The sequence below is a fragment of the Piliocolobus tephrosceles genome, unplaced genomic scaffold (genome assembly GCF_002776525.5).
Source record: "Piliocolobus tephrosceles isolate RC106 unplaced genomic scaffold, ASM277652v3 unscaffolded_108, whole genome shotgun sequence".
NCBI classification, from domain to species: domain Eukaryota; kingdom Metazoa; phylum Chordata; class Mammalia; order Primates; family Cercopithecidae; genus Piliocolobus; species Piliocolobus tephrosceles.
Genome location: NW_022291865.1, coordinates 1,848,312 through 1,870,254, shown reverse-complemented (window position 1 = coordinate 1,870,254; position 21,943 = coordinate 1,848,312). Strand labels below are relative to the sequence as shown.

Below are 21,943 nucleotides of genomic sequence, written 5' to 3'. Positions count from 1 at the left end.
GAAAGCTAATGGCTTGCTGTTTCCTCTGCCCTGGTTCATCTCTGGGATTTTCCAGGGGTCAGAGATAGCTCTTAAAGTGAAGGACATTCAGGGCCAGCTTCAGCGAATCATGTTTTGCCTCAGGCAAAAAAAAGCCGTTGAGACCCTCAGGAGAGAGCGGGCTGAGCGACTTGGGAACTTCTGCTGGACGCGAAGCCTTAGCCCCCAGAAACGACCGAGTCTCCTGCCCAACAAAGAGCTCTTCATCTGGGAGCTTGACTTGCCCAGCCGACGCCGAGAATACCTGCAGCAACTGAGGAAGGATGTTGTGGAAACCACCAGGTAGGGTGGACCCAGAACCCTGCTAGAAGCAGGCTCTGTTGGGGGAGGGGAGTGTGGAGAGCAGGAGCTGGAGTTTTAGCATCCTGGAGGGTTCTCTATGTGAGACAGGGTATGTGGAAAGAGGACATAGAAGGGAATGGAGTAAGGGAGGGGTTGCGCAGAGAGAAGGCACAGGAAAGGATGGACAGAAGGGCTCTGACATGCTATGCAAGTCTGCAGGCCTGGGTCTCAAGGTGGCTTGGTTCTCTCTGTACAGCAACCTCTCCTGAAGCTAAAAAATCGAACTTTAAAACCCTGTGGGCAAATGGAGGATGGGTCTTTTAAGAAGGTGGTATCACCCAAGCTAGCCTTGGGTGGACAGACCAGGACTGTTACCCACCCACCATGTTCTTTCCACCCCGTGATCTTCCTCAGGAGCCCAGAGTCAGTGTCAAGGTTGGCTCAGCCACCCTCTGACATACAGCTGATGCTGCGAGACTACCAGCAGGCCCATGAGGAGGCCAAGGAGGAGATTGCCCGGGCCCGAGAGCAACTGCGGGAGCAGACTGAACAAGAGAAGCTGAGAATCCACCAGCAGATCATTTCCCAGCTGTTGAGGGTGTGGAGTGGGGCAAGCCTCTGATTTCAGGATAGACCTGGACCTCAGACTGGTCCACCTTCACCGTGGCTACCTCTGAATCTTGGGACATACATAGCATTTGGAGGAGGCTGTGGGACCCCTGTTGTCAACTCAAAGCTGGGCTCACTCTCTTTTTACATCATCACACCAGCTCCTTTCCCTGGCCACGGCCTGAGAGGAAGAGGCTTTGGTGTGAAGTGCAGGGTATGGGGAAATATGAGCAGCGGTGGCTTTGAGGAAGCCAGGGCATGTGAGGCTAAGTCAGGGAGGCCCTGGGAGGTGGACAAAGGAGCAGTAGAGGTGAGCAGGGAAGGGGTGGCTTTGGGTAGGAGAGGGCATAGCCAGTGAGGGCACGTCAGAAGCTGGTTAAATGGTGATTTGTCCTTCCCAGGAAGAGGATAAACTACATACCTTGGCCAACTCCAGCTCCCTGTGCACCAGCTCTAATGGAAGCCTCTCATCTGGCATGACCTCTGGCTATAATAGCAGCCCAGCCTTGTCAGGCCAGCTCCAGTCCCCAGAGAATGCGGTGAGTAGGCGGATGTTGGGAATGAGCCAGGGGCCCAGACTGCCAAGGCAAGAGTCTGGGCGGGACGCTGTGCCTCCTGGAGTCTGGGCGGGATGCTGTGCCTCCTAGAGGCCACTGCTGACATGAGCCCTTCTTATGTGCTGGCCTTTGGTTTTCCATTTAATTCTGCCCCCTGCTCCTTCTGTTTATTCATTCATTCAACAAATGTTTATTCTGTGGGTATTATTTTAGGATACAGCGGTGAGCAAAACTGTTCTTGTCCTTAGGCCGTTTGAGGGATGAATATTAAACAACTGATTTTATTGTTTAGTTATTGTTGCAGTAAATTGTTTGAAGGAGGGTTGCTAAACCAGCATAAAACCAGGGGTCTGACTTAGTCTGGAAGGTCATAGAGATATTCCGAAAAGAATGTGTTTCGACTGATACGAGGATACGAGGTAGTTAATGCAGTAAAAGCTTAGTGGTGCTGTTATCGGGAAAGATGTGGGCCTAGCAAGTGAGGCCTTGAGGACGAAGAGTTTGAGGAACTAAATGAAGTTTAGTGTGGTTGGAATATAAAGAGTGAGACGGGAAAATGACATGAGAAGGGACTAGAAAATCATGTGGAGTATAATGAGAGTTCTGCCCCCTTTCTAATCCATTTCATTGTGTGACTTCCCAAAAGTGAAAAGGCTGCTGAGATGATTGCTTGCTTTAGGGCACTGCCAGTGAAGATGATCAGAGGTGGATGTAATGGAGAGAGAGATCTACGGGACTTGGTGACTGGTTGGGTGTTAGAGGAAGGCAGAGCGGGGAGTTGAGAACAGCACACACACTTTTGACTTGAGCAGCTGAAGGGCGGCCATGTGAACAATGACAAGGAACACTGGAGGGAGAACCAGGTTTTGTGTGGAAGATGATGAGTTTAGGTTTGTATTTACTGAGTTGATGGTGCCTGTGAGAAATCCAGGAGGAGCAGTTGGAAATCTCGAGCTCGTAGGTAAGATCTGCCTGGGGATGAACATTTGAAATTCATTTTACAAATACAACGTCATTTAATAAAAATAATATTTAAACAGTAGCAAAGGACATCCAATGTCAGGTGCATGTTTGAGTCTCCTATTTCCTTTCCCCAGAAGCAGTCATTTACCTCAGTTTGGTGTGTATTTCCAGGGATGATGTGTATACATCTTTTTGTAAAGCAGATGAATGGGAGTACACTGTACTCACTTTCTCACTTTGCTTTTTCTTTTAAAAATATCTTCGGGATATCATTGCATATCAGTAAATCTAGTACTGACTTATTTTTTTTAAGAGCCAGGGTTTTGCCATGTTGCCCAGGTTAGTCTCACACTCCTGGGCTCAAGCTGTTTGCCCATCTCGACCTCCTAAAACGCTGGTATTACAGGTGTGAGCTGCCATGCCTGGCCTTCTTTTTAACAGCTGAATAGTGTTTCTTTTTTTCTCTTTTATTGCATGTTTTTTAAGTTTGATGTTTTATATAGATAATATATTCATATAGTAGAAAGGGTACAAATATATACATACACAGATTGAGCATCCCTGATCCAAATATCAGAAAGTCAGGATACTCCAAAATCGAAAACTTTTTGAGCACTGTGACACCAGAAGTGGAAAATTCTACACCTGACCTCATGTGACAGATTGAGTTGAAACACAGTCAAAACTTGATTTCATTCTCAAAATTATTTAAAACACTATATGAAATTACCTTCAGGCTGTGCATATATATCCAACATAAATTTTGTATTTTGCACAGATCCTATCCCCACATATCTCCTTATGCATATGCAAATATTCCAAATTCCAAAAACATTCAAAATCCAAAACACGTCTGGTCCCAGGCATTTTGGAGAAGGGGTACTCAGCCTGTAAAAGGGATACAGGGAAATACCCGTCCCCGCCCTCAGTCTACCTCTCCCTTACCCCAGCCAAGGAAAGCAGTGTTGTTTCTTGGAAGGTGTCCTCCTAGGGGTCTTTATGCATACAAAATAAAACATATTATGCCACTGTCCTATACCTTATATATCTTTTTCACTCAGTATAATTTGGAACTCTGTTTGAATATGCAGAGAACTGTCTCATTGTTTTCATTGCTGCGTAGCATTCCATTGTAGAGTCGCACCGTAATTTAACCAGTATTCTAACTTGGGTTGTTTTCAGACTTGTGCTGTTATCAGCAATAGTACAGTGAATAACTTTATGCATGTATCATTTTGTACGTAAGCAAATATATCTGCGGGTTACCTTCCCAGAAGGGCACTTGTACAAAGAGGATATACATTTAAATTTTTGATAGATACTATTTTCTCTCACAGATGAGCTAATTTATACTCCCACCAGTAATAGCTGAGAGTTTACCTTTTCCTACACTCTCACCAACATGTTATCAAATGTTTGAATTTTTTGCTGAAAATTATATCTCATTTTTCTCATATGCTTAAATATTTTTATTTCCTTTTTCATGAACCGTCTGTTCATATCCTTTGCTCATTTCTCTTTTTCTCTTATCAATTTCGAGAGTTCTTTGTTTTTAGCAAGAATAGCCCTTTGACTGATATGAACTATAAATATTTTTTTCCCAGTGTTTCATTCTCTTTTGTCTTTGCTTGCTTATTTTGTTTGGGGCCATGCAGGCAGATATACTTGCCAGTTTTCCTTTTATGATATCTAGGTTATAAATAATAACTAGAAACACATTCTTCAATCCAAAATTATAAAGAATTTCTTCCATGGTTTCTTCTAGAACTTCTGTGGTTTTATTTTTTCATATTTAAATCTTTGTTCCCTTTGGAGTCATCTTCATATGAGGTCTGGATCTGATTGTGTTTTTTTCCAGATGGCTGTGCAGTTGTTCCCATAATGCTTGTTAGTTTATCTTTGCCTCACCTGTTTAAGGGGTCCCTTTTCCTTACACCAAAGCTTAGAATAGAGTCTACTCAGCCGGGCGCAGTGGCTCACGCCTGTAACCCCAGCACTTTGGGAGGCTGAGGCGGGCAGATCACGAGGTCAGGAGATCGAGACCATCCTGACTAACATGGTGAAACCTTGTCTCTACTAAAAAATACAAAAAAAATTAGCCAGGCGTGGTGGCGGACACCTGTAGTCCCAGCTACTCAGGAGGCTGAGGCAGGAGAATGGCAGGAGAATGGCGTAAACCCGGGAGGCGGAGCTTGCAGTCAGCCGAGATGGCACCGCTGCACTCCAGCCTGGGCGACAGAGCGAGACTCCGTCTCAAAAAAAAAAAAAAAAATAGATTTTACCCTGTGGTAGTGTTAGTCCACCACTACCCTCATTGGTCTTCTCTTTCTGAGTTTACCAGAGTATTCTTTCTTGTTTATTAAAAACAAATTGTATTATTTTATTACAATTTACACATAATGTAAATATTTGTGAGGTACAGTGTGATGTTTCAATACACGTATACATTGCGTAATGATCAGATCAGGCAATTAGCACATCCATCACTTTAAACGTGTATCATTTCTTTGTGGTGATAACACAAAACCTTATCTTCTAGCCAACTTGAAATATACATTACATTATTATTAGCTATAGTCGCCCTATTGTGTAATAGAACATCAGAACTTATTCTTCCTTTCTTACTTTGTACCCGTTGACCAACCACTCCCCATTACCCTCTTCCTGATCCCCTCCCCAGCCTCTGGTAACCACTATTCTACTCTCTCCTTCTATGAGATCAACTTTTTTATTTTCTTTTTTTTGAGATGGAGTCTCGCTCTGTCGCCAGGCTGGAGTGCAGTGGTGCGATCTCAGCTCACTACAAGCTCCTCTTCCTGGGTTCATGCCATTCTCCTGCCTCAGCCTCCGAGTAACTGGGACTACATGCACCTGCCACCATGCCTGGCTAATTTTTTGTATTTTTAGTAGAGAAGGGGTTTCATCGTATTAGCCAGGATGGTCTGGATCTCCTGACCTCGTGATCTGCCCGCCTTGGCCTCCCAAAATGCTGGGATTGCAGACATGAACCACTGCGCCTGGCTCATTTTTAAATTTTCATTATTTATTTATTTTTGAGACAGAGTCTCACTCTGTCGCCCAAGCTGGAGTGCAGTGGTGTGATCTTGGCTCACTGCAACCTCCGTCTCCCAGGTTCAAGCGATTCTCATGCCTCAGCTTCCCGAGTAGCTGGAATTACAAGCGCCTACCACACCCAACTATTTTTTGTATTTTTAGGAGAGATGGGGTTTCACCATATTAGCTAGGCTGGTCTCAAACTCCCGACCTCAGGTGATCCACCTGCCTCAGCCTCTCAAAGCACTGGGATTACAGGTGTGAGAGATCAACTTTTTTAGATTCTGCATATGAGTAAGATCTTGTGGTGGTTGTCTGTCTATGCCTGGTGTCTTCCACTTAGTATAATGTCCCTGGGTTCATCCATGTTGCCACAAATGACAGAATACTGTTTTATGGCTGAATACTATTCTATTATGTATATATACCACAGTTTATTTGCCCATTCACCTGTAAACATTTAGGGTGATTTCATCTCTTGGTTATTGTGAGTAGTGCTGCAATAAATGGGGGAGTGTAGATATCTCTTTGACATACTGATTTCATTTTCACTGGCTATATACATAGTGGTGGAATTGCTGGATCATATGGTAGTTCTGCTTTAGTTTTTTGAGAAACCTTCATACTGTTTGCCATAACGGCTGTATTAATTTACATTTCTACCAACAGTGTATAAGAGTTCCCCTTTCTCCACATCCTTACCAGCATTTGTTGTTTTCTGTCTTTTTATTACAGCCATTTAGATGGAGTGAAGTGATAATTCATTGTAGTTTTGATTCGGATTTTCCTAAAAACTAGTGATGTTGAGCATTTTTTTCATATACCTGTTGGCCATTTGAGTGTCTTTTTTTGAGAAATGTGAATTCAGGTTTTTGCCCATTTTAACATTGGATTATTTGGGATTTTTGCTGTTATTTGAATTCCTTATGTATCCTGGATATTAACCCTTTGTCATATGCGTACTTTGCACATACATTCTCCCATGCTGTGGGGTGGCTCTTCACTCTTTTCCCTAGCTGTGCAGAATCTTTTTAGTTTGATGTAACCTCATTTGTCTATTTTTGCTTTTGTTGCTTGTGCTCTTGAGGTCTTATCCAAAAATTCCTTGCCCAATCCAATGTTATAAAGCATTTCTCCTATGTTTTTTTCTTCTAGTTTCCTATTTTCTGGTCTAAGATTTAAGTTTTTGATCCTTTTTGTATATGGTAAGAGATAGGGGTCTAGTTTCATGCTTCTCTATGTGGATATGCAGTTTTCTCAGCATCATTTACCACAGAGACTGCCCTTTCTCCGTTGTGTGTTCTGTCTTTGTCAAAAATCACTTGGCTGTAAATGTGTGGATTTCTGTGTTCTCCGTTCTGTTCCTTTAGTCTATGTGACAGTTTATATGCCAGTGCCATGCTGTTTCGGTTACTGCACCTTGGTAGTATTTTTTGAAGTCAGGTACTGTGATGACTCCAGCTTTGTTTTGCTCATAATTTCTGTGGCTGTTTGGGGTCTTTTGTGGGTCAATATGAATTTTAGGATTTTTTTTTTTTTATGAAGACTGTTGTTAGTATTTTGGTAGAGATTGCATTGAATCTGTAGATTGCTTTGGGTGATATGGACATTTTAACAATATTCTTCCAATCCATGAACATGGGATATCTTTCCATTTAGTCATGTCCTCTTTAATTTCTTTCACCGGTGGTTTATAGCTTTCATTGTAGAGATCTTTCACCTCTTTCATTAAGTTTATTCCTAGGTACTTTTTTTTTTTGTAGCTATTATAAATGGGATTATGTTCTTGCTTTCCTTTTCAGATAGTTTGCTTTTGATGTATAGAAGCACTACTGATTTTTGTATGTTGATTGAGAAATAAAAGTAAAATTCTAAGCCTCCAACTGACTGAACAGACCACCTCTCAGCCAGGGAGACGTCAGAGAAACCTTAAAAGTTGAGTGCATGACCAACAGAAGATGTTGAAATAAATGCCCTGACTGGGCACGGTGGCTCATGCCTGTAATCCCAGCACTTTGGGAGGCTGAGGCAGGCAGATGACGAAGTCAGGAGTTCAAGACCAGCCTGGTCAACATAGTGAAACCCCATCTGTACTAAAAATACAAAAACTTAGCCAGGTGTGGCTGGGATTACAGGCGCCCGCCACCATGCCTGGCTAATTTTTGTATTTTTAGTAGAGATGGGGTTTCACTATGTTGGCCAGGCTGGTCTCCAACTCCTGACCTCATAATCTGCCCGCCTCGGCCTCCCAAAGTGTTGGGATTACAGGCATGAGCCACCGTGCCTGGCCTGTTGTTATTATTTTTAATTTGTCTTTTATTCTTCATAGCAAAGATAGGAGTGGTTTATCTACTACAGTTATAATTTTAGAGTATTCTAAATTTGTCCATGTACTTAGTTTTAACAGTGAGTTTAATACCTTCAAATGTTTGCTTGTTACACATTAGCATCTTTTTCTGTCAGATTGAAGAGCTGCCTTTAGCATTTTTTATAAGGCAGGTCTGGTATTGATGAATTTCCCCAACTTTCGTTTGTCTGGGAAAGTCTTTTATCTCTTCATGTCTGAAGGATAATTTTACTGGATAAAGTATTCTTGGTTGACATTTTTTTTTCCTTCAGCACTTTGACTGTCATCCCGCTCCCTCCTAGCCTGTAAGGTTTTTGCCGAGAAATTTGCTGCCAGACCTATTGGAGCTCCTTTACTTGTTATTTGCTTCTTTTTTTTTTAAAAAAAATTACAATTTAATTTAAGTGTTTTGTAGAAATGGGAGTCTCACTATGTTGCCCAGGCTGGTCTTGAACTTCTGGCCTCAAGCAATCCTCCTACCATAGCGTCCCAAAGTGTTGGGATTACAAGCATAAGCCACCACACCTAGCCTATTTACTTCTTTTCTCTTGCTAGTTTTATGACCTTTTCTTTGTCCTTGACATTTGAGAATTTGATTATTATATGCCTTGGAGCAGTCTTATTTCGTTAAATTTAACTGGGGACTTTTTACCTTTCTGTACCTGAATATTTGTATCTTTCTCTAGGTTTGGAAAGGTCCCTGTTATTATTGCTTTGAATAAACTTTCTACTTCCCTCTGTTCTCATTCTCCACTCCCTCTTGAATGCCAGTGACTCATACATTTGTTATTTTTATTTTTTTTATTTTTTGAGACAGAGCCTTGCACTGTTTGCCCAAGCTGGAGTTCAGTGGCACAATCTGCCCACTGCAGCCTCTGTCTCCAGGGTTCAAGCAGTTCTCCTGCCTCAGCCTCCTGAGTAGCTGAGCTAGGCGCCTACCACCACGCCCAGTTTTTTTTTTTTTTTTTTTTTTTTTTTGTATTTTTAATAGATACAGGGTTTCACCACGTTGGTCAGGCTGGTCTCGAACTCCTGACCTAGTGATCCGCCCACCTTGGCCTCCCAGAGTGCCGGGATTACAGGCGTGAGCCACCGTGCCTGGCCACATTTGTTCTTTTGACACTATCCCACGGATTCTTTAAACTTTCTTTTGTTCTTTTTCATTCTTTTTTTTTTCTTTCCTCTTCTGTATTTTCAAATATTCTGTCTTTGAGCTCACAGATTTATTTTTCTGCTTTGTAATTTCTGCTGTCGAGACCCTGTAATGCATTTTTGTTTGTTCAGTGTATTTCACCTCCAGGATTTCTGTTTGATTTTTTGAAGATTATTTTAATCTCTTTGTAAAGTTTCTCACATAGATTTCCGAAATATTTCTCTGTGTTTTCTTCAAGTTTGTTGAGCTACCTCAAAACAACTATTTTGAATTCCCTGTATTAGATTATACTTCTCCATCTCTTCAGGATGGGTCACTGGCACCTTATTTAGTTGATCTGATGAGGTCATAGTTCCCTCAATGTTATTGATGCTTTCCAATGTATGTCAATATCTGGGCATTAAAACAATAATATTTATTCCAGTTTTTGCAATCTGACCTTGTTTGTACCTGTCCTTCACAGGGCCTTCCAGGAATTCAGAGGAGCCTGACTGTTGAGTTCCCTAAGCCTGTGGTCACTGTAGCCCTCTTAGCACTAGAGGGCACTCTAAGCCTATGTAGCTGGGACTTTGTTATCGACTCCAATGTCCCTGGCCCAGATGGACCTGAGTAAGACCCAGGGAGAGTTCCCCACCTTGTGTGGTAATGCTGGCCAGGGCCCTGAACCAGGTGCTGGTTTTGTTGTTGTGGGCTTGGTACTGGGTTCCAAGGAAAAGTCCCATGCACAATTCCTTCTCCTTCCCCCAAGCAGATGGTATCTTTCTCTGCACCATGTTGCCTAAAGTTGGAGGGAAAGGTGATGTGGGCAATCCTGTGGCTTCCACAACTGATGCTATGCAGGGTTACACCTGAAGCCTGTGGCCTCCTGACCAGGGTGGAAATGGGTCATGCTCAAAGCCCGGGCTGCTACCATGCTGAAATTTATTTGGGGCCCAAGAACGCTTTAGCTGGCCAGTGATGTGAGAATCACATTCATCCTGATGGGGTGGTGAGTTCTTTTCTGGTGCTTAGTGTGGGTCCACAGTCTTTGTCCATGGGTACAGGCCTGGAATTAGGCTGTGAGGTTTTTTCTGGGTCTGTGTATTACTGTGGCAGCCTTAGGACTGGGTTCTAAGGCAAAGTCCCATGTCCATTAACCTCTTCTTCTGCCATGTGGACAGTGTCTCTCATCACTACCTAGGGTTGGGGGAGGGTTGGTGCAGATAATATGAAACTGTCCTTCCTATTCTCTTTAATGCATCTTCTTCTCCTTGTAAAATCTAGTACTTTTATCTATCAACTGGTTTTCCTAGCTCTAGTGAAGATATTTTCTTGTGTGGATAGTTGTTCAAATTGATGTTTCTGTGGGGAACTATCACTGAAGGGTCCTATTCTGTCATCTTGCTGTGCCTCTGTGTTACTGATCTGTTGTTTGTTTATTTTTTTTGAGATGGAGTCTTGCTCTATCACTCAGGCTGGAGTGCAGTGGCGCCATCTTGACTCACTGCAACCTCCGCCTCCCAGGTTCAAGCGATTCTTTCTGTCTCAGTACTCCAAGTACCTGGGACTACAGGCCTGCATCACCCTCCATGCCTGGCTAATTTTTCTTGTATTTTTAGTAGAGATGGGGTTTTGCAGTGGTGTCTAGGCTGGTCTCAAACTCTTGACCTCAGGTGATTCGCCCACCTCAGCTGAACAAAGTGCTGGGATTACAGGCATGAGCCATTGCACCCAGCCTGTTGTTTGTTTGTTTATTTTATTTTTTATTTTTTGAGATGGAGTCTCACTCTCTCACCCGGGCTGGAGGGCTGGAGTGCACTGGCGCGATCTCAGCTTACCGCAACCTCCGCCTCCTGGGTTCAAGCGATTCTCCTGTCAGCCTGCTGAGTAGCTCGGATTACAGGTGCCCGCCACCATGCCTGGCTAATTTTTGTATTTTTAGTAGAGATGGGGTTTCACTATATTGGCCAGGCTTATCTCGAACTCCTAACCTCGAGTGATCCACCTGCCTCAGCCTCCCAAAGTGCTGGGATGAGCCAGCCACCACACCCGGCCTGTTGTTTATTTTTTATATGAAATTTAGGATCTCACCTTGTCTAGTTCAGTTGCAAGAACTTGTTACTGTTTTTAATAGGATCATGTGGATTGACTTAGGGAGAAACCACAACTTATGCTATAGAATTTTCTAACCAAGAACATACTAGTTTCAAGCTTTCTTTTTGTATTTTTAAAGTTTTCTTCATATGTCTCTCACATTTCTTGTCAGATTTATTTCTGAGTATTTTAAGGTTTTTGTTACTTTTGTAAATAGGTTTTTCCTTCTTTTATATCTTCTGATTATTTTGTATGTATTAAAGCTATTGATTGCTGTGAATTAATTTTGCATCTGTTTTTTTGGTTGATTCTCTAGACTTGCACCACTAATTTAGTAGCTGCTAATACATGTACCTATCTTAATTTCTTTCTTTTTTTCTTTTTTTTTTGAGATGGTGTCTCGCTCTGTTGCCCAGGCTGGAGTGCATTGGCGTGATTTTGGCTCACTGCAGCCTTCACCTCGATCTGTAAGCGATTCTCCTGCCTCAGCCTCCCAAGTAGCTGGGATTACAGGCGCCTGCCACCATGCCTGGCTAATTTTTGTATTTTTAGTAGAGTTTGGGTTTCACCATGTTGGCTAGGCTGGTTTCGAACCCCTGACCTCAGGTGATCCACCCATCTCGGCCTCCCAAAGTGCTGGGATTACGGGCATGAGCCACCACACCTGGCTTTTTTATAGCTTTTGAGCTAAGATAGATATGTTTTTGCAATACTAAGGAAGTATCCAACTATTCCTAGCTTATAGCATATTCTTATCCAGAATGGGTATTTCAGAGTCTTTGGAGATGATTTCATTCATTCATCCATCCATCCATCTATCTATTTTTGGGCTAATATTGAACTATTCTTGCAATCCTGGAATAAATCCTATAATATATATTTATGATTCTGATGTACTGTTCTTTTAATACGTTGTTGGAGTCCACTTAAATTTTAGAATTTTGCATCAGTATTGAATTTTTCTGTGGTTTTTGCTTTCACAATATATTCTTTAGGTTTTGTTATCAATGTTGTACTCCTTTTATAGGAAAGAAAGGTGGTACTTTTCCTTTTCAAGGTTTATGAATAGTTAAAAAGGTAATAAAAACTTTATACCTATTAAATTGGCAAAATTTAGGAAGCCAGATGATGCCAGATTTTGGCAGGACTTTGAGGATATTGGAACCATTACAGGTTCCTATGACTCAGCAATGTGTGCATAGGTTATGAGAGAACATGTAAGGAATTGTTTATTAAGGCATTATTCGAAGTGGCAATGAGTTGGAGGACATTCCTGACTCCATGACTGAGAATGGATAGGTAAGATGTGGTAGTTGCACACATGAAATATTAATACTATGCAAGAATTGAAATCAACACATTAAACACCTAGGCAGAATACTGAGTGAAAAACTTTTTTTTTTTCTTTTTGAAACAGAGTCTCGCTGTGTCGCTGAGGCTGGAGTGCAGTGGCACGATCTCGGCTCACTCCAACCTCCGACTCCCGGGCTTAAGAGATTCTCCTGCCTCAGCCTCCCTAGTAGCTGGGACTAAAGGTGCCTGCCACCATGCCCAGCTTATTTTTTTGTATTTTTAGTAGAGACAGGGTTTCACTCTATTGACCAGGCTGGTCTTAAACTCCTGACCTCACGATCTGCCCATAAAATGAGACATGTTACTATTTGTAGATTAAACAACATATACAGTATATAACTACAATATATAAAACAATAACTTTTTGCAAGAACACATACAGACAAAAATATATACTCTAAACATATCAGAATGATTTTGGTGGGACAGCAAAATGGGGATGAAAAGTAAAAAAATTTGAGAGCTAGACATGGTGGCTCACACCTGTAATCTCAGCACTTGGGGAGGCTGCGGCAGGAGGATTACTTGAGCCCAGGAGTTTGAGTCCAGACAGGGCAACATAGAAAAAAAAAAAAAAAAGCCAGGCATGGTGCTGCACACCTGTAGTCCTAGCTACTCAGGAGGCTGTGGTGGGAAGATTGCTTGAGCCTGGGAAGTCGAGGCTGTGGTGAGCTGTGATCACGCCACTGCACTCAAGCCTGGGTGACAGAGCAAGACCCTGTTTCAAAAAAAAATTTTCTTTTGAATCATCTTTTAAAGTTGAATATAATAAGCCTTTTAAATTGACAAGGCTTGGTGTTTCAGCAGGGGATTAGTTCTTTGAAAAACTTCTTCAATGGAAAATGGTCTGTTAAGATCAGGGTTTAGCAAACTATGGCCCTTTGGCTAGATGTGACCTGCTTCCTGTTTTTGTAAATAAAGTTTTACTGGAATACAGTCATGCCCATTCATGTACATGGTCGTGTTCCCACTACAGTGGCAGAGAGTAGAGTAGCTGCAACTACTCAAATGGCCCATGAAGCCTTAAATATTTAGTGTCTAGCTCCCTACAGAAAAAGTTTGCCAACCTTTGGTTTAGATTTTTCATCTCTCCTGGAGCCAGTTTTGATTCTAACTTGTTCATTTCTGTGTATATTGTGATCAGTTTCTTTTTGCTGTGATAGTTTCTCAGTCTTTTCTTGCTTCTTAGTAATTTTTTGGAATGTGTTTTATCTGCTGTTACTTTCTTTTTTATTTTTATTTTTCATGTAAGACAGGTAATGTGCTCACGTAACAAGGTTTGAGAGGCACTTCTCAGACATGTATGTGAAAACCCAATTATCATGCTTACAAACTACAAAAGGATCGTGTCTGTGGTTTTCTCATGGTTGGATTGCAGTTATGCATTTTTTGGCAAAAAATACCATAAAAGCGATTTGCCCTTCTCAGGGTTGACAGATTAGGCAAAGAAAAATACAGGATGCTAGTTAAATTCAAATTTTAGAGAGACAACAAATAGTTTTATACTGTAAGTATGTCTCATGCAATACCTTATTCTCAGTGCATTGTATCAGAGGTTACTGGATACCAATCTGTCCTATTTCTGATGATGTAAACTTTGATGTTAAGGTGGTATTTGGGAGTCTCTCCACTGAATGTTGCTATTTTGCCCTTTATGATTAATAAACATGGCTGAATGTGGTGGCTCACACCTGTAATTCTAGTGCTTTGGAAAGATGAGGCAGGAGGATCACTTGAGTCCAATATTTTGAGATCAGCCTGGGCAGCATAGTGATACGCCATCTCTACACACACACACACACACACACACACACACACACAAAAGCTATGTTGGTGGTGCATGCCTGTGGTCCCAGCTACTTGGGAGGCTGTGGTGGGAGGATCGCTTGAGCCTGAAGGGGAATGGAGGTTACAGTGAGCCATGATTGCACCATTGGCCTTGGATAGAGGAAGACCCTGTCTCAAAAAGTCTTGGAGACTGGCTGGGCACGGTGGCTCACGCCTGTAATCCCAGAACTTAGGGAGGCAGAGGCGGGTGATCATGAGGTCAGGAGTTCAGGACCAGCCTGGTCAGTATGGTGAAACCCCGTCTCTACTAAAAATATAAAAATTAGCCAGGCGTGGTGGCCAGCTACTCCGAAGGCTGAGACAGGAGAATAGCTTGAACCCGGGAGGCGGGGGTTGCATTGAGCTGAGATGGTGCCACTGCAGTCCAGCCTGGAAGACAGAGCAAGACTCCATCCCCCGCCCTCTCCCCCCCAAAAAATCTTGGAGACTATGGAAAATCCTGTTTTTCCTCAAACTTTCATCCACTGATTTTAGTGTCTACTAGTGTGTCTTATCTGTAAAAATTATTGTGATATTTTAGTGGCAATTTTGTATTCTCTTCATTTCTTCTACATTTATTTATTTATTTACTTATTTATTTATTTTATTTTTTTGAGACGGAGTCTGGTGCTTTGTTCCCCAGGCTGGAGTGCAGTGGTGCAATCTCGGCTCACTGCAAGCTCCGCCTCCCAGGTTCATGCCATTCTCCTGCCTCAGCCTCCCAAGTAGCTGGGACTACAGGCGCCCACCACCACGTCCAGCTAATTTTTTGTATTTTTGGTAGAGACGGGGTTTCATCGTGTTAGCCAGGTTGGTCTCGATCTCCTGACCTCATGATCTGCCCACCTCGGCCTCCCAAAGTGCTGGGATTACAGGCGTGAGCCACTGCGCCTGGCCTTCTTCTACATTTATTAATTGGAACTTTTCTCTAAGAAAGTGCAGTCCCTTCTTCCACCACTTAATTTATTCAACTATTTAGTTTTTTTCAGTTGGAATCATATTCTTTGGGGAATAATTCAATACGGTACTGTCATTATTAATTTCATTGTTCAACTTTTTCCAGCTTTAATTATTGGGAGTTCTTTCAGCTTGTCTTGTGTCCTTTTGACATGCCTTTTTTGTTTTTGTTTTTTTTTGAGATAGGGTCTTGCTCTGTTGCCCAGGCTAGAGTGCAGTGACACAGTGATGGCTCACTGTAGCCTCGACCTCCCTAGGTGCTGGTGATCCTCTCACCTCAGCTTCCTGCGTACCTGGAGTACAGATATGCGCCACCATGCCCAGCTACTTTTTGTATTTTTGTTTTCTAGAGATGGGGTTTTACCTGTTGCCCAGGCTAGTGTTGAACTCCTGGGCCCAAGGGATCTGCCCACCTCAGCCTCCCAGTGTTGGGATTACAGACATGAGCCACCGTGCCTGGCCCTTGAGCACTTCTTTAATTGATTTTTAATGTTGTTGTTATAATCCATTGGCTTTAGTATATTCATAGAGTTGTGTATCCATTAGCAATGTTAGGACATTTTCATTACCCCCTAAAAAACCACATGCTACTAGTTATTCCCTAAGTTCACCATTCCTCAGCCCTTGGCAACCACGAGTCTACTTTCTATCCCTATGGATTTGCCTCTTCTGGACATTTCATATAAATGGAATCATACAATATATGATCCTTTTTGATGGCTTCTTTCTCTTAGCATAATGTTTGCAGGATTGTGTTAGTTTCCTGGAATTGCTGCAACCAATTACCACTCACAGAGTGGCTTCAAACAACAGAAACTTATGCTCTCATAGTTCTGTAGGCTAGAAGTCCAAAATGTTGGTGTTAGCAGCACCATATCCCTCAGAAAGCTCCTGGGAGGAGAATCTGCTCCAGGCCTCTTTCCAGGCTTCTGATGGTTACCAGCAATCCTTGGCACTCACTCCCATTTCTGTCTCTGCCTTCATGTGACATTCCCACTCTCACTCGTGCGCTCTCTGTCTCTCTCTGTGTGTGTCTGTCTCCCTGTCTGTCTCTCCCAGTGTTTAAGAGACAGGGTCTCTGTCACCTGGACCTGACTGCAGTGGTGCAATCACAGCTCATTCTTACCTGCAACACCTGACCTCAAGTGATCCTCCCGCCTCAGCCTCTCAAAGTGCTGGAATTACCATCGTAAGCTACCACATAACTTTTTTGTTTTGTTTTGTTGAGACAGAGTCTTGCTCTGTCACCCAGGCTGGAGTGCAATGGCACGATCTCGGCTCACTGCAACCTCCGCCTCCTGGGTTCAAGCGATTCTCCTGCCTCAGCCTCCCAGGTAGCTGGGATTACAGGCATGCACCACCATGCCCAGCTAATTTTTTGTAATTTTAGTAGAGACGGTGTTTCACCACATTGGCCAGGCTGGTCTCCTGACCTCAGGTGATCCACATGCTTCAGCCTCCCAAAGTGTTGGATTACAGGTGTGAGCCACCGTGCCCAGCTCCACATAACCTTCTTATAAGGACATTAGTCACTGGATTTAGGGACCACTCTAATCCAGTACTGTCTTATATTAACCTGGTGACATCTGCAAGGAACTTATTTTCAAATTAGGTCAAATTCACAGATACTGGGGGGTTTGGACTTCAACATATTTTCAGTGGAGACAGTGATTTAACCCCCAACAAGGGGTCCTTCATGTTGTAAAATATACGAGAGCTTCATTCCTTTTTATGGTGAGTAATACTCCATTGTATGAATAAACCACATTTTATTTATCCATTCTTCAGTAGATGGGCCTTTAGAAAGTCGTTTTCTGCTTTTTGCCTACTAATACATATGGCTGCTGTGAACATCCCTGCAAAGCTTTTGTATGGATATGTTTTCATTTCTCTTGGGTATGTATCTGGAGTTGAGTTGCAGGATCATGGAGGAACTGCCAGACTGTTTTCACGGTGGCTGTCCTATTTTACCTCCCCACGAGCAGTGTATGAGCAGTGTGTTTCTCTCCGTCCTCACCGACTGTTGCTATGGCCTATTTTGGATGACAGCTGTCCTAGCAGATGGGAAGTACTACCTTATTGTGGCTTCAGTTCCATTGCCCTGATGGCTAATGGTGTTGAGCATCTTTTCACGTGCCTTTGCCCATTTATACATCTTCTTTGGAGAAATAGCTAGTCAGATATTTTGTCTGTTTTAAGATTTGGTTATTTGTCTTTTTAAGAGTCCCTTAGCAAATATATAATTCACAGAAAATGTCCTCCCATTCTTTGTGTCTGTTCACTATCTTGATATAGTGCCCTCTGAAGCCAAAAGTTTAATGATGTCCAGTTTATTTTTTATTGTCGTTCCTTGTGCTTTGGTTTCATATCTAAGAGACGAGTGCCTAATCCAAGATCACAAAGATTATGCCTATGTTTTCTTCTAAGAGTTTTATGCTTTTAGCTTCCACATTTCATTCTTTGACCCATTTTGAGTTAATTTTTACATATGGTGAGAGCTAGGGGTTGAATTTCATTCTTTTCCATATGGATGTCCAGTTCTCCCAACAACATGGGTTTGAAAGATTATTATTTCCCCCACTAAATTGTCTTGGCAGCCATGTCAAAGATCAGTAGACTACAGACATATGACTTTATTTCTGGACTCCTAATTCTATACCATTGATCTACATAGGTGTGAGCTGTCGCACCTAGCCTCACACTGTCTTCATTACTGTAGTTTTTATTGTACCTTTAGAAGTCAGGAAGTCTGCATCTTCCAACTTTGTTCTTTTTCAAGATTACTTTGACTATTCTGGGTTTCTCAGATTTCCATATGAATTTTAGGATCAGCTTGTCAATTTCTGCAAAGAAGTCAGCTGGGATTTTGATTGGGATTACTTCGATCGGTAGATCAATTGGGGGAACATTGCTATTTTAACAATATTAAGTCTTTAGCTCTGTGAATATGGGATGCCATTGTGTTTATTTAGGCTTAATTTCAACAATGTTTTGAAGTTTTCAGAGTACAAGTTTTATGCTTATTTTATTAAATTTATTCCTAAGTATTTTATTCCTGTTGACGTTATTATAAATGGAATTGTTTTCACTTCATTTTCAGTTTCTTCATTGCTATTATGCCGAAATTAAAATTGATTTTTGTATATTGTTCTTGTCTCCTATACCCTTGGTGAATTCATTTATTAGTTCTAATGTTTTTTTAAAATAGATTCCTTAAGATATTCTATATGCAAGATCATGCCGCCTGCCTTTGTTGTTGTTGTCTTGCCAGTTGTGCTGACTACAATCTCCAGTACAATGTTTTATTAGATGTGGTGAGAGCGGATGTCCTTGTCTTACTCCTGATTTGAGGAGGAAGGTATCCATCTTTCACCATTAAGTGTGATGTTAGCTGTGGATGTTTTATAGCTGATCTTTATCAGGTTGAGGAAATTCCCTTATATTCCTAGTTTTTTGAATTTTTATCATGAAAAGGTACTGGATTTAGTCAAATACTTTTTCTGGTGTCTACTGAGATAATCTTACGGGTTTTTTTTCTTTTATTAATATAGTGCATTGCATTGATTTTTGTATGTTGAGCCAGCCCTGTGTTTCTGTGATAAATCCTACTTGCTCATGATATATGATCTTTTTTGTGTGTTGCTAGATTTCAGTTTACTAGTGTTTTGTTGAGGATTTGTGTGTGTGTGTTCATGGGGGATATTGGTCTATAGTTTACTTGTGATGTCTTTGCCCAGTTTTTGTATCAGGGTAATTCTGGCCCTATAGAATGAGTTGGCAAGTGTTCCCTCCTGATTTTTTGAAGCATCTAGAAAGGATTGGTATTAATTCCTTAAATGTTTGATAGATTTTACTAATGAAGCTATCTTGAAATTTTCTTTGATCACTAATTTAATATCTTAAATTTGTAAATGAAATATGTACTAAGTTTTTTTTTTTTTTTTCTGTCACCCAGGCTGGAGTGCAGTGGTGTCGTCTTGACTCACTGCAAGCTCCGCCTCCTGGGTTCACATCGTTCTCCTGCCTCAGCCTCCCGAGTAGCTGGGACTACAGGCACCCGCCACCATGCCTGGCTAATTTTTTTGTATTTTTTTAGTGGAGACGGTTTCGTTGTGTTAGCCAGCATGGTCTCGATCTCCTGACCTCATCATCCACCTGCCTCCTCCCAACGTGCTGGGATTACAGGCATGAGCCACTGCGCCCAGCCTGTACTAAGATGTTTTATTTCTCCTTGAGTCAGTTTAACTTTTGAGTCACTAATTTATGTTATTGAATTTGTTGGCATATAGTTCATAATATTAATTCATTTGTTTTTATTTCTTTTCCCAGATGTTTTTAAAGCTAAAATTTCCCTCTGAGCATTGCTTCAGCCATTTCCCATAGCTTGTGACATGTATTTTCATTTTTAATATAATTTTGCGATTTCTGTTTGTATTTCTTCCTTGATTCAATTGTTGTTGAAAATTTCTTAAAACAATTTTGAGGCCAGGTGCAGTGGCTCATGCTTCAAACTCCTGGACGCAAGGGATTCTCCCCCCCAGCCTCCCGGGCAACTGTACTACAGGCACAGTCACCTTTTCAATTGTGGTTTCTTGTAATACCGTTATACTCCTCCATCTCCCAGTGTATCTTTGATCCATAAAGCATAAGGGATCCATTTTGGTATGTCTGTGAAATGGGTCTCTATGCAATCTTTTTTTTTTTTTTTTTTTTTTTCAGATGGCTGCCCATTTGTCTCAGCAATACTTATTAATTTATGGATATTTATTTTTGGAAGTCATCAGTTCAGCACTGGGAACAGATTAGGTTACCTAGGAATACATTGTGGAGTGAGAAAATAGGGCCTAGGCCTGAATTTTGAAAGGTTCCCAAAATGTCAACAGTTGAAGAGGATGAATCAACAACAACAACAACAAAAAAAAAACCACTCAGAGAGATGAGAAGCCCCTGGAAGTGATTCTGTCAGTAAAAGGGAGAGACTGGCTAAGTCAAAGCTTGCTGAGAGGTTCAGGAAGTGTAGGACAGAAGTTGTTCACAAGATCCAGCCACACGGACACTGTGGACCTTGGTGACTGCTGTTTGGAGGAGTGATGAGGGCAAATGTTAGATTAAGGTGGGTTCAGAAGTCAGCAAGAAGTGGGAGGTGGCAAACAATGAGACTAGTTGCAAGAAGCTTATCTGTGAAAGGCAGGAGAGTGAAGAGGAAGGTTTTAAAGATGAGAGAAACCGACACAGGGGCTCACGCCTGTAATCCCAAAACTTTGGGAGGCTACAGAGGGGAGGATCACTTGAGCCCAGGAGTCTAAGACCAACATGGGCAACAGGTTGAGATCCTGCCTTTACAAATTTTTTTTTTTTTTTTGAGATGGTGTCTCGCTCTGTTGTGCCCAGGTCGGAGTGCAGTGGCACAATCTCAGCTCACTGCAACCTCTGCCTCCTGGGTTCAAGCGATTCTCCCGAGTAACTGGGATTACAGGCGCTGCCACCACACCCGGCTAACTTTTTGTATTGTTAGTAGAGATGGGGTTTCACCATGTTGGTCAGGCTGGTCTTGAACTCCTGACCTCAGGTGATCCACCGCCATGGCCTCCCAAAGTGCTGGCATTATAGGCGTGAGCCACCGCTAGGCCCCCAAAGTGTTTTAAAAATTAGCCAAGTATTGTGGCTAATAGTAAGGATCCAGTGAAGAGGAAGAGGTGGAGGCAACAAGTGAAGGGACTGGTGATCAGTAGTGAGGGGCTTCTGACAGGGCAGCGTGAGAACTAAGCCTGAGGCAGAAGGGCCTGCTTTGTTGTAGCAGGTGAGGAGATGAGGATGGAGAGAGGACTCTTTGTTTCCTCCTTTATTGTGATCAGAGCAGCAATAGGTTAGAGGTGATGATGGAGGTAGGATGGTGGGTTCCTGTGAGTTCCAGCAGAGGTCAAGGGTCATGTTGTTGAGGAGCCTGCTGAGGTGGAGGTGTGGTGACCACATTGCAGATCCAGAGGGTCACCCCATCTAATCCCCAGTTAGGACCTTTAGCTTGGCTGCCGCACCTGGGGTGGGGGCCAAGCGTTCAGCTTTTCATAGCCCGTTACTTTTCCTCCCATCCCATCTTCCACATTTATTACCCTGCTAAACCCCCTCTAGCCATGGCCTCATTCCTGTTGCCTGGGTGGTGCAGAGAGCCTCTCATGCACTGATCCCTGGTACCCCCCAGCTTGGAAGGCTGGTAGAGCACCCCATACTCTCAGGCGCTGGTTGTTCTGATCCCTGTTGGAATTCCCCTGTAAGCAGCCTCTGCCTGTGTGGCTTAGAAGGTGAGCAGAGATCATCTAGATACTAATTTCTATTGCTGTGGTCTTCTTGGGGGGATGTCCAGCCTCTGGTATTCCCATCTGGGAAGACCATTGCAGTTGATTCATCTTATTGGAAGCTGTGAGATGCAGTTTAGAGGCAGAGGAGATAGTTTTGTGCTTGCCTTCTGGCTCAGTCCTGAGTATCCTGTCTTCTGCAGGGTTACGCAAACTTGCCTGACTCCAGGGATGTATGGATAGGGGATGAGCGAGGTGGCCTTTCTGCGGTGAGGAAGAACTCCGCCTACGGTGAGTTGCGGGAAGTGTTGGGGATAGCCAGCTGTCTGGCTGGGGACTTGGGGGCTGATGGCTGCTAGATCTTAGTGGGTCACTGGTCTGCGGGAGAGCTGTTGCTGTCCTGAGGCCCTGATGTTCAGTGCCATCACAGGGTCTC

General features: G+C 42.6%; 1 protein-coding gene and 1 non-coding gene across 5 annotated transcripts in view; one reads left to right on the top strand and one right to left on the bottom strand.

Annotated features, from left to right (window-relative positions):
• LOC113219526 (stAR-related lipid transfer protein 9) overlaps positions 1-21,943 on the top strand; it is a 158,823-nt gene that overhangs the window by 132,790 nt on the left and 4,090 nt on the right. For all 4 annotated transcript variants that reach the window (XM_026447878.1, XM_026447877.1, XM_026447875.1 and 1 more), the window contains 4 exons: positions 124-321; positions 736-919; positions 1,332-1,469; positions 21,711-21,798. In XM_026447878.1, coding sequence (XP_026303663.1) covers positions 124-321; positions 736-919; positions 1,332-1,469; positions 21,711-21,798 — 608 coding nt within the window. The remainder of the gene's footprint in view (positions 1-123; positions 322-735; positions 920-1,331; positions 1,470-21,710; positions 21,799-21,943) is intronic.
• On the bottom strand, positions 13,677-13,775 carry LOC111529194. The gene has a single exon (XR_002727344.1). It is a non-coding gene; the product is annotated as a small nucleolar RNA U13 (small nucleolar RNA).